General features: G+C 42.7%; 1 protein-coding gene across 1 annotated transcript in view; it reads left to right on the top strand.

The window, feature by feature from the left end:
• The window catches only part of GLS (glutaminase), a 58,491-nt gene extending 46,305 nt beyond the window's left edge, over positions 1 to 12,186 (top strand). Inside the window, exons 15-18 of the mRNA XM_083842902.1 lie at positions 7,540 to 7,601; positions 8,615 to 8,691; positions 8,791 to 8,854; positions 8,942 to 12,186. Coding sequence (XP_083699028.1) covers positions 7,540 to 7,601; positions 8,615 to 8,691; positions 8,791 to 8,854; positions 8,942 to 9,098 — 360 coding nt within the window. The 3' untranslated portion in view covers positions 9,099 to 12,186. The remainder of the gene's footprint in view (positions 1 to 7,539; positions 7,602 to 8,614; positions 8,692 to 8,790; positions 8,855 to 8,941) is intronic.
• The last annotated feature ends 492 nt before the right edge of the window (positions 12,187 to 12,678 follow it).

The raw sequence follows: 12,678 nt of genomic DNA on the forward strand, positions 1-12,678 counted from the left end.
TTCATCCTAGTATATTTATCTTCAGTGTTCTGCACCCCAGCTGTGTGTATGGTGAAGGTTTGATTCTTCCTCATCCGCTGGGGGAGGCGGTGGTGGGAGCCGAGGGCCACTGCTGGGCAGGAGGGTCTGGGCTCGCCCCGCGGGCTGTATGTGTCTCCGGAGCCGTGTAATGGGCATGGGCTTTCTGAGAGAATCCCTTCCTGAAGGTAAGTAGATGTTTCGCTTGGGTACGGTTAAACAAAACATTCACTAGATTAACTCAACTCGTTTTAAGTAGTCCTATTTCTAACTTAAACGCAGTCAGTTCACTAATACTTCAGAATTATTCAGTAGCCTGAATGGAATTAGTCCCAAACCGTTAATAATCTGCAAAACAGTACAGCAACAGCTCAGAAAAGCCAACTGGACAGTTCTGATGTGCTAGAGTGTAGCAAGTAGCATTTACAGACACTTTTCAATATCTAGATTATTTTAAAGTACTGATGAAAAAAGGGCTTCAAGCAGAGATGGGCAAAGAAAATCAATTTATTGTAGATTTGGTACTTCTGGGTGGCATAATCCAGTGCTTTGGCCTTTTTTTTTTTTACCTGTCTCTGTAAGGTTTGAAACTGGAGGAAATGCAAATGGTGGGAACCCCTTCAAAAGCAGTACGCGAGTAGGTGCAAAGAGGAGAGGGAGCCCTCTGTGTGCAGCCTTCCCCTCCAGGAGCACTGCTCTCTGTGACTCCAGTCTCTTCCAGTGAAGGAAACGGACTGTTCGTAGGTTGAAGGAAGGGGCTAATGACGTTTTTTGGTGTCCAGAGAAATCTTCAGTGTGTATATTTGGTATGCTTAGTGCTTCCTATTTTGAGGTACAAGCGTGGCATCTGCAACAGGGACTGAGGCTGAGCTGCTTAATATTTGTTAGCGAACAGCAGCACCTGTCTCTATAATGTAAAGATTTTTTGTAAATGTAAAGCACCTGATCAATAATGTAAAGATTTTTTTTTAATGCCCATCTTACGAAATTATCCAGCATGGTTGTACTGCTTTTAATGAAGTGTAAGGTTGTGGAAAGGCAGTAATATTGCATGAAATAACACGTGCCTTGTTTTTCTGTGTAATCAGCTCAACCACCTGGATGCAGTAAGGGGCTGTGTGTGCAGAGCACTCGAGTGAGTCTTCAGGGTTGTGAATGCAGCACACCCATCGGAGGAGCTTCGTGCTGGAAGCTGTTAGCGCTGTTATTACTGCATTGTAGAGCCAAGGGAGGACTGAGAAGCTCTTCTGTGAACCTGGGTAAATAACCAGCTTGCTGGCTTGCCTGAGGGCTGTGCAGCTGTAGCAGCACAGTTGGTTTAAGGCTGCTGTGGGCATGCCTACGTGAAAATGCAGCCTCCTGTTTGGCTGTGGTCTAGCCTTAACACAGGCGAGTAGAAATTTTCAGTATATACAAATTGTGTTTGAACACGACTGCTCAAAACTGTAAGGCAGTTACTGAGGAATAAGCAAGTGTTTTATGAGTCTATTAGCTTTCCACCGACAGTGTGCATATGTAAATAATCGCCACGTAAGCAGCATTTCAAGTGAATTCCACTAGGGAGACTCCAAAAATAATCTCCCAGGGAGCAGCTCTGAAAGTTACTGTTGCTGCTTTGACTCCAAAAATAAATGCTGCACCCGCAGCTCGTGAAAGCTGATGGAGCTGGGTATCAGCCTGTCACCAGCTGTACAGAGGAGCTTGCACCATCTAGAGGGAGAGAAATTGGTGCCTTAGAAATAAGGGGGGGGAAGACCGTCTTATTTTTTGTGTTAAAGTTTCAAAGCACAGAGGAGTAAGTATTTGCAGCTTCTGTTTTTGCACTTTTTTTTACATTACGTCAGGAAACAAAGGTTAGTAATGCAGAAAATAGGCATGGGGGGGCATGGGGAGAAGCCCTGAAGAAGCAAGTTTTAGGGAATAGCTCGCCTTGGTTGTAATTTCAGATATTTCTAAAAGTTTCTGTATGCGGTTAACATGTAAGTGTCTGCATTTTGCTCACATATCTTGCAATTAGTTTTAGTATAATCGGAACAAAGATTTTCCCCAGGAATTACAATTTTCTAATTTTTCATAGTAATATATTACAAGTGCTTTTGACAAACCCACTGGAGGGTAACATGTTTATGGCTCAGTCTGACGTTTACCTTTAAAAGTGAATTCTTTGCTTAGTTTTAGGTAATAACTTTTACATTGTTTTAGGGGAAGCAGTGCAGAAGCTGTGCAGCAAAGGCATTGGCTTTTGATTGAGATTGATTTCCCTACAAAACGCAGCTTCGCTTCATATTGAAGAGTGATGTATTTAAGCAAAAATGTGTCTTTTAGACTAGAATAGTGATTTTTCCACACTAACCTTTTCAGCAGTCCCTGGAGGTGAGGGTTGGGGTTTGTTGTAAATAAGTTGTAAATGTGAACGTGGTCAGTTCTTAAACTAAGCAGTCCTGCCTAGTGTCTTAAGAGCGAATGTACAAATGAGTGCATTCCTCTCTGAGACTTGTCCCTGGTTTCTTTTTCCTTGTTTAATTTCAAAGGTGAAACTTCAGAACTAATTTTTAAGTGCTTTCTCCATTTTAGTTTGAAACCGTGTGTTCAAGGAGAAATTCAGCTACGGGCTATGTTTAAGCATGGTTGAATTACTTTTCATCGTAGAACCTGGCTCTTCAATAGCTCATCACTGCTGTTTCAAAATTTATATTGACATATTTTAGGTTTAGGATTTTTTTTTTCCCCACTGATGAAATGAGCATTTAAAAATTCGTCACTTCTCAGGAGAGCAGCAAGGACGATTGCTTTTTCTGGGTACTCGGGTAACCCTCAGCATTGGGTCAGCTTTAGGAAAAGTAGCCAAACCCTGCTAGTGTTGAGTCCAACTTGTTGATTTGGGGGTTTTTATGACTTTGGTTCATGTGAACTCTTTGCTTTTACGTTACTTATCAGTACCTGGTCATTTGCAAAGCTCAGGAGAATGAGAAGACCTCATTGCACCACCGGTCTCTTCCCTAATCCTTAGCTTAAAATCTATTTTTTGAATTTCGGCGTTAATCCGGCGCTGAGCTGGCTTAGCAGTGCCACGCACTTAGCACTCGGTGCGGGACCTTTTGGCGAGAGCTGTGCGGTGTGCTCCGTGTGTCGCTGTGATGCAGCTGCCAAACCAGGGTGACTTTTGCCGGTGTAGGGAGCGAGCTCAGACCCCGCAGGAGAAGTTACCGAGCGTGTTGTGCTTGCTCTTTCCTCCTGGTTGATCTGCAGTTGTGCAATAGCATGTGTCAGGCTTGTGTGTAACCGGAGGGGAAAACTTGGCTGCGTCATCCTCCGTTGCTGGTGCGGGTGCCAAGGGAAGGTGGCCGAGGTATCGTAAAAGCAGATCAACTGTGCTGCAGCAGGGGTAGTCCTCGTGGTGCTGTGCATTGGAGAAGGCAGGTTGGTCTGACTTCCCTGCTGTGCCCTGCCCAGAGCCGCCTCCTGCCCCGTTTTATCCCTGCTTCTGTCCTCCCTACCGTGGCTGCTCAGCCCTGCCTGTACCTGGGAGCCCTGAGATCCCAGTAAAACAGGGAGCTGTGGTCAGCGTGGTGGCAGCCGGCTGTTGGCAAGTCCTGAGCTGCAGCAGCTGAGGTCTGTCCTGATTTATCTCCGTGTTTCTGTGCTGCACAGGGGGATACTTCAGGACTTAAAGCTTTGGCCTTCAGGCCGGGGGGGTAGGGTTGGAAGTAGCATGCCCAAACTCTGCTCTCAGTGCGGCACTTCGAGAGGAAAAGGGGGACAAGGAAGTGGTGGCTGCTTGCCTCAGCCAGCCCTGTCTTTTTCCTAGCCTGGTTGCATTTAAAAGTCTCCTGTCAGTACGCGAGGTCCATCCTGTGCTTAGTGAAGTTCAGGCATTGCAGTTCTTGGGAAACTACATATTCAAAGAACCTTTTCCTGCAACATTTTGAACATCTTTTTTGAAGTCTGGGCTGTGACGGTGTCCCTAAATCCTGTGAAGGGAACTTGAGGAAGACTGGGGGGCTGTTTGATTACCCTTGTTTGTATTACCTGCACCATTTCAAACTGTTGGGCTTGACAGGATCCTTGGCCACCTGGAAAAACCCTGCAGCCAACAGTAATATTTCTCAGCCTGTAAAATCTGTCATGTTTTCAAATAAATCATTGGGCGTGGGGGGGTGCTCTCAGGAAGCAGGACACGATAGGAAATGAAAACCCAGATTCAGTGTCCTTTTTTAGTTAAGAGCTTCTCGTGGAATTAATCCAGCTCCGAGCTAAATTAATTTTTTTCTAAAGGATTTATTGTCTTTGCACAGCTGCTGAGCTGCAGCACAGTGGAGCAGCCCCCTTCCCATCGCCAGGCTTCGTTTCTCCGTCCTGTCCTGGCGCAGAGAGCGGCTGCAGCGAGCTCTGGGTGCTGTGCTGGCGGAGGTCCCCTGCTGAGAAGCATCCCAGAGGCAGCAGTACCTGTGCTGTTCCCCTGCAGGTTAACAAAAAGACCTTTGGACCTGTCCGTGTTAAGGTGCATGGCTCTCAGCTCAGCCTTGCATGGGGATTCTCTCTGAACCATCACGAGATTAAGGCTATTTAGGGGAGTCTTCTCGCATGGGCTGCTTGGGGTAGGAAGGGCTGCTTTGTTACCAGGCTGTTCCCACACACCACCCCGGTCTTTGGGGTTAATCAGATATGCTGAAGTTCTCTTCCAGTATTCATGTGCTTACCACAAACTAAATGGGCACTGAAACTTCTCTCAGCTTGATACACTGAAAAAATTTTCAGTCATGTCTTACCCAAGTGTTTTGACAACCTGTTTACAGAGAAATCGGGGAGAGGGATGTGTCTGCTGTCCCCTGGACACGTGCTCCCTTCAGCAGTGAGGGAGCCCTCGTGTGTTGCTGTGCTTTCTCTGTTTATGTGCAGCGTTTGAAGTCTGACTCATGCTATCTGAGGGAGATTTCTTCAAGTTTTTAGCACGATCAGGCTTAAGGTATTTAAAACGACCTCAGTAGGAATAGACTAATTGTCACTGTAATGCCAAGCCTTCCTTTTTAGAGCTATATCTTGTTTGGTTCTTGCTTTTTGGGGTGTTTTCTTTTTTTTCCCCTTTTGGCCCCCTTTATCTGTGTTTATCTGATGGCCCTGTAGCAGCGGTGTAGCTTCCTGCCTCTCTGAACTCTGGATGTTTCCTTCCTTTAACTTCACATCAGCGTAGTTCTTCACCAACAAAACAGGTCTCGGTTTTTCTCTTCTGTGCTGCTCACCTGCTCATCCACAGGCTCACAGAGCTGTTGGTTGGAAAGGAGCTCTCGAGGTCACGGTCACCTTGCCACTGCTTACCTGAAGCAGGACCACTGCCAGCACTGGGCTGAGTCAGTCAAAGCTTTATCGGAGTGATGACCTCTTATGTGATTATTTCACATCTACTATTTAGATCAATATGTTCTTTAAGTGATGTACCAGAAGATGCTCGTGTGTATTCTTACTTTGTATATCCTGTATGTTCTTATTTTGAATTCAAGCTGTATTTTGTTTTGGCAGATGATTCTAACTTTTATCATTTAATTCACTTTTTACTACCGCATTTTGAGCGGTTCATTTGATACCTTACGAAACTTGTTAACTTTTTAGCCTGGACTGTGCTGCTGATAGAGTAGGGTGAGGTTGCAGAGCCTAGGTTTGCTTTGTTGCTGGCAAATCTAGTCCAATTCTTCAATTAAAATCATTAGTCTCACTTGAAATGGGGGCAGATAACGCAATGGGAGGGAGGTGTGTTTCAGCTGGGATGGCTACAATGTGCCTGCTTTTTTCTTGCTTGAATTCATTTCTGGCCAGTTTGGATAGTTTTTCTGCCACAATTGTCCTCCTGCTAAATTTGTTTCTCCCCTGCTTTTGTATCCCATTACCTTTACTGTTGTACAGAGAGCAGTCACATTTCCTCTCAGATTTCCTTTTTTTGAACTGAAGTTTAGATTTTTCTGCGCTTTTTTAGGAAGGAACGTGTGCTGTTTTATACTATGTTTTAATAGACACTTTTGCATTTCCAGAAATGCAAAGAAGCCCAGCCAAAAGTACAGTTCCTTCTGAAACGGTTTTATTCAGGACAGAATGTCGTTTGCTTTTGCTAAATCCAAAAAGCCGAGGAGCTCTCAGCACCTGCAGGACCTGCCTCTGGCTCGGGCACTAACCGCAGGCAGCCTGCTGCGCCTGCAGGCACCAGGAACGGAGCAGTGCTCAGCAAGGAGAACTTTCTGAATCATCCTGATGAAATGTAGAGATTATGAAACTGAATTCCCCTTCCATGCCTGCATTTAGATACAGTCTGCAGCCTGGCATCTATAAAAGATCTGCGTCCTTTTAGGAGGTTTTCATGTTCTGGGCAACTGTGTGAGGTTTAGCGTTGAAAGCCTGGTGAATGATGTTAGATGTAGGATGCGCAGGGTGTTTGCCCTTGTCTGGTTTCTTCTAGTGGTGCAAATCTCCGTGTTCATGACAGCTGCAAGTTTTCGTGCAGCTAAATCTATGGGAGACTTGTTGGTGGATGATTTCTTTTATTTCTTCCTCCCTTGTCATGGAAGGCAAGTGCAGCGCCAGCTTTCTCCTTCATCTCAGCCCCTCAGCGCTCGGGGCTGTTAGCAGGACTTCATAGACTCAGCTTAAAAAGTAACCCGGCATTCAGAAACCTTCCTGGGAAATACTGCAGAGTGGTGCCTGCAACTGGCAGCGTCAGTGAAGGAAGCAAACCAATGTGGTGTGCTTAAAACCACCAGTTCTGTCTCTTGTTAAAACTTGCAGTTGTTATAGCCAGGATGTGTTAAAAATGTACATGGGAGGAGGCTTGTGGCCTAATAATATCATTCCTTATTTGAGTATTTAATACAGCTAGAAAAGCACTACCTGCTGGAGACTTCCCCAATGTAATTTGATCTAAAATTATTCTACCTTTGCGTACAAACCTCATTCTTCTTGTAATGATTTCATGTGACAGAATTGCTTAAAATGCCTCTTTGAGGAAAGCTTCTATATTAGATGTATGCAAGCAAAATCTGTAATACAAAGCAAAAACATTATTTCTCTTTTGCTAAAACAGACTTAACATTGTCTACTCTGTAAAACAAACAAACAAAACAAACAACTTACTCTTCCAGAACGAGTTTGTCTTACAGGGTGTTTATGATTTGTGAATTGCACAAAGCGATGCTGTCTCTGTCAGTATCAGGCAGTCTAAGAGAGAAGAATACTGCTTGTCCATACAACAAAGGTCATATTGGTTACCACAGAATAGGCACGCACATTTTGTTTCATTTACTTTCCTTATGACTTCAACATTGGACAGAGACATAGAAGTACGGGTAGCAAAGCAAACTGGAATGAATTCTTGCAGTGTTTCTATGCTGTGTGCTTCTCTGGCCAAAATTTGCAGGACAAAACGAACCCGTTCATGAGCATTGGACCAGTTGACCACGCTGGCCTTCCATGGGTTTTCCATCTGTTTTCTTTTTGAGGAAAGAAGCTGAATAAACTGGGCATCATCTCTCTTTGTAGGTGAAGTCTGTGATAAACCTGCTGTTTGCTGCCTACACGGGAGATGTGTCTGCACTCCGGAGGTAAAAATCAGTGGGGTTTGAAAGCAGGAAAGCTGCTTGTTTGGCATCTGCACTTGTTTACTTATGAGTGTACGCTGTGCTCATGCTGGGGACATCCAGGCTGCGCTGGAAATTTAATATATTCTGCCACCACACTTTTAGCTATGGCATTTTAATGGTTACATTTTGCCTGACTCCTTGTTTGGTTGAACATCTTTGAAAGAGAAGGTTTGAAAAATCGTACCTAGGCACGGAGAGAAAAGTATAACAATGTGTTTAAAAAAATAAACAACTAGTCATCAAAAAGATACCCTCGTACTATACTGCAGTCCCATTGTTTTCCATTTCTTGGGATCATACTGAAATACGTTTCCTTAAATAGTCTTACAATGGCAGAAAACCCTAGCTGAACTCTAGCCTGCTTTGTAATTCAGCTCTGAAACTGCCTCAGAAATTCAGGTTGGAAAACGCTCCTTGTTGTTGGAGAGGCTAGGAAATCTAGCTTTGCTTTCTAAATCTTGAATCGAATGTGGCAGTGTTTAAAGGAGTAACTGTAAGATTAAATAAACATATTAATTCAGCTAGAATATGTCTAAGTATCGTTAGTGGGTGGAAGGATGTGCGCAGCTTAGCTCTGTCCCTGAGCGATGCAGTGTGATGAAAGAGCTCTCCTAATACCTTAATGCTGTTCAGGATTTACAAACCTGGGAGTCCTTCCTGGGTTTCCCCAGCTGGCAGGAGTTTCCTGTGCTTTACACGACCTGCCTTGCCCATGTTTGGCTTTAGATCAGATAAATTGACTGTAAAGGTGCTCTAACTTTTTTTTGTTTATAACAGCTAGACCCTAGGAAGAAAGTTAAGCCCCTACTTTATTTTTAAAGCCAAAGCAATTAGGGCCCCTTTCCTTACTTTTTGTTGCCATCTATATCCTCGTGCAGGAGACGTTTTATTGTTTTAGCAGTGGTGTATTGTTCAATGCTAACTTTGTAACTCATTTTAATTATGTAAAACTTTTTTCCATAATTCTTTTTTAGATTTGCTCTGTCAGGGATGGATATGGAGCAGAGGGACTACGACTCCCGAACAGCATTGCACGTGGCAGCTGCAGAAGGTAATGTCTCACCTTGTATATACCTGCTTTCTAACACTGTGTGCATGAATACATGTAAGCCTATAAATACATACACGCACAATCCTGCTTTTCTTACAGGACACGTGGATGTTGTTAAGTTCCTGCTGGAAGCATGCAAAGTGAACCCTTTCCCCAAAGACAGGTGAGTGGCTTTACAGCCCGGGTGAATTTCGGTGCTTTCTAGCTCCGCAACTGCATGCTGATCTTAGATCTGTGTTCCCTCCTCTAGATGGAACAACACTCCTATGGATGAAGCTTTACATTTTGGACACCACGATGTATTTAAAATTCTTCAAGAATATCAGGTCCAATACACGCCGTCAGAGGATTCCAACAATGGAAAGGAGAACCGAACGGTTCATAAAAACCTAGATGGCTTACTATAATCATTCTCAGCTAGATCCTAAGAATCAAGTCACTTACCTATTTAATTGTGGTGTACATAAGTAATTGAAGAGCGTGTGTGTTTCTATCTGATAGTGGTATATATTTTACAGAAGTCTCTGTTACTTCAGTGTTATGTTACAGGAGTTTCTATACGCACAGGACAAATCCAATCTCTCAAAACCAACAAAACCAACTAAGAATCTCCCTCCATAATGTGAGCAATATTACCTCATGCTGCATATAATTGATGTATAAAGATATTTAGCTGTGGCTTTACTGTGCACTACTTAATTTATTTTTGTGTTCTATGTGAACTTGAGTCTGTGGTCAGGATTTTTTTTGCTATATTTTTGTTTCTCTAGCCCTCTGTTTCCAGTATGGCTGAGATGAGCCAGAGTACTGTCAGGTATGAGCGTCAGTGAGGGTTTTCAAAAGTTGAGGATGCTGATGTAGATTTAGGCTGGGTGTGTTAAGTAAAGATCTGCACTTACTTTAAAAAAAAAAAAAGAAAAATTTCCACACGAGCTTGTTTACATAATATAAATATCAAAAGAGTATATAGGTGATGGTTGTCTATGGTCTTAGGCTTGTTCTCAGAGATAGTCTTGTCAGGGAATTTGTTTTAAGGTTTGTTTGACCAAATGGCGTAGGAGAATGTGACTTGTAACATCTCTCAGTGTTTAGGGTTTTTTTTAGTGTTTTTTTCCTTAAAGAGTTTTTTTCTAGCCTCCTTCCTCTCTCCCTGTTCAGCTGCTAAAGTACTTCCCCTGTAACAGGGGAAAGCGGGTGCTTCCACTCTATGCAGTCGTGCTCCTTGCAGGTATATTTGCACTACAGCGAGCCTTGACAAGCTGCAAAACCCTGTTTTGGGCTCATGCTTCGTTCTTGGCAGTTGCACCAGGACCCAGCGAGGGGAATGTAGGCATGTGAAAGGCAAAATACTAAACCAAATACTACAAGAAATCTGACTAAATTTAAGCTTATCATGAGGAACACGGATGGAGTTAAACAGCTTTAAGGAGCATAGAGCCAATCAAAGCATGAGCAGAGCAGGAGATAAGCCAAATTTTGGGAATATTCTCTTCTTGGTTGATGGTAGTGCGAGGAGCAGGATATTAGTCAGTAGGATTACGGGGGTGTAGAACCAGGAGTTCAGCAACAAGAGCACAATTAGGTGATTCCTTTGGTGGTGAACTGTGGCATTTATTGTCTTACCGCTGAAGGCAGCTTGGCAGGTGCTGTCATGGGAAGTGTAGATGCAGATACTTTCTTGTTTGCAGAGCTACAGTGTTAGGACAGTTCCCTATCCCACGTGCAGTTGTTTTTACCAACACTGGCATAAAACCTCCGAAGTGATCAGTGATTTAAAGAGTTGGACTTTGAGACCCTGCAGTTGTTGGACGTAGATTTTAAGCCAGAATTGTTTAACATATAGAGATTTGTGCTTAAGAATAGCATATATAGCTAATTTTATGCTAGCACAAAACATCCAAGTCATTAGTAGATCTTGAAGTTCAAACTCTGTGTTTAGGCACCAAAATTCTCTTGAAACTGATGCCTGAATTCTTTCTAGATTGGGCCAAGCACTTTATAAAGGTGACCTGATCCACATTATCTCCCTTTTGTAAGTGGGGAAACTAAGGCATAGAGAGAAGTAACTTCAGAATGACCCAGCAGGTCAGTGTAGTTGAGAATAAATCCTGTTGAGTTCCTGTACAGTCCTCTACTCGATATGCCATACTGCCTCCTACAGGAAGGGAAAAATCCAAAGGGAAAAGTGCTTGATACTCATCACAAGCAGTGACTGTCTTTGTGATGATGAAATCTTGGCTGAATCTGAAAGTCTAAAGCCCTGAAATCACCTTTCCAAGCTGGCTGGCATGGTTGTCAAACACTTTTTCTCACGAATCTTACAGCTCTTAAGCTGTATCTTTTTTCTCCTCTCTGAAGATCAGCTGTTTTTCTGAAGGCTTTTAATATCTCTTAACCTCTTCACCTCCTGTGTCACAGCCACCTTAGTTTTAGTCAATAATGAAATCAAATGGCCTTTGGCTCTTTAATGAGCTGCATTGGTCACTGAATACCACAAGGCCTCTCCTCTGCTGCACCCCACACTAAATCCCAAAATGTTTTCTCTGGCAACAGATCTATTAACTCTAGAATAGAGGAGTAGAGATTTTCAGATGGACTATAGCATTCTGTATCTTGATGCTAATATTATTTCTGTTTTTGTATAAAAACCTATCCTTCAGCTTCTCAGAAAAATACCCGATTTAGTTTAACTGAAATTTGCATTGCTCAAGCAAGCATCTTTAAAAGGTAGGTATATTGTACAATACACAAACATACAAAACCTTCAGAAGCGGCATTTTGACTGAGTTAACATAAAGATCATGGCTGTCCCTGAACTTAATGCTTTCCCGAATCATACGGAGTGCTTTTAGCCAGTCTTAGCTTCAGTGCATTTTTGCTGGATAGCTTTAGTATTTTCTCAGTGTGAGAAGATGCGTTATTTTGTAATGTCCAATTAAGCAGTGCAGCTATTTAGACATGGCGTTATTTATAAATATATGCAGTACATTGATTTGGCTGTTTATCATTCATGATGCTGACATGTAGATTTCAACGTAAGTAGCTTTTGGTTATCTTATCAAATACTGACTTCCTTATGCTCCAAAGAAGATTCCCCACACTTCTGGTTTTGTCATATATGTTTCTTCTGTATCACAAACTAAATAGTTAAGCTAACTTAATGCTTTGTACTCAGAAATATTGTGATAGTCTTAGCATTAATTAGCCTATCTTTGTGAACAAAACGTATTGTACCGGATTTTTTTGCTTCAGAGATGGACTATCAGTGACTATACTTTCTGGCAGTGTACTTCTGGTCATTGTAACTGACTAGGCTGATCTCGACTTCTAGATTCTGTATTGTGGGGAACAGACAGTGATGAATGTACTTCTAGCAGTTTCCCATGAGTGAATCTAAACTTGAGCTGTACTGGTTCTGAAAATGAAAGCTATTTATTTTAAGAAATAAGATCCAGATAGCGTTGCTTTTTACAGCATAATAAATGGAAATACCAAGATGGTGGTGGTGGTGTTTTTTTATTGGTTTTCTGTGTGACTGCGATTGAAATACAAGCCTTGGGTCGGGGGAAGGCTGTCCAAGAAAACCTGCTCTGGTCATTTCTGTTGTGCAAAGCTTATAAGAAATAAGAATGAATTAGCTGATTTAGTTGCTTGTTGTTTTTTTTTGTTTTAATCTACACTTCTAGAGCTCTGACTTCCTTTGCTTTTTGTTGATGCTGAAATTCTTAAGTGGATTGGCCATGTGCCCTCAGAGCTCTTGCCCTCCCTTGCCTACTCCCCAATCCTTCGTCTCACCATTTTCTTTTCTTTTAGTTTTCTTCTGGCTGTGTAAAGTAATGTAAAAGCCTGAGTCATGAGGAAAGGGATTGTATCACCTGATAGCCACAGAGAAAAACGGTGCACCAGTGGGCCAGCTTGATAGATCACAAAGTTCAGCGGTAGGTCAATTACTTTGCCTTTTAACTCGAATTAGAAATTCAAGTAGAA

This window comes from Anser anser (genome assembly GCF_964211835.1).
Source record: "Anser anser genome assembly, chromosome: 6".
In the NCBI taxonomy this organism is placed as follows: Eukaryota; Metazoa; Chordata; class Aves; order Anseriformes; family Anatidae; genus Anser; species Anser anser.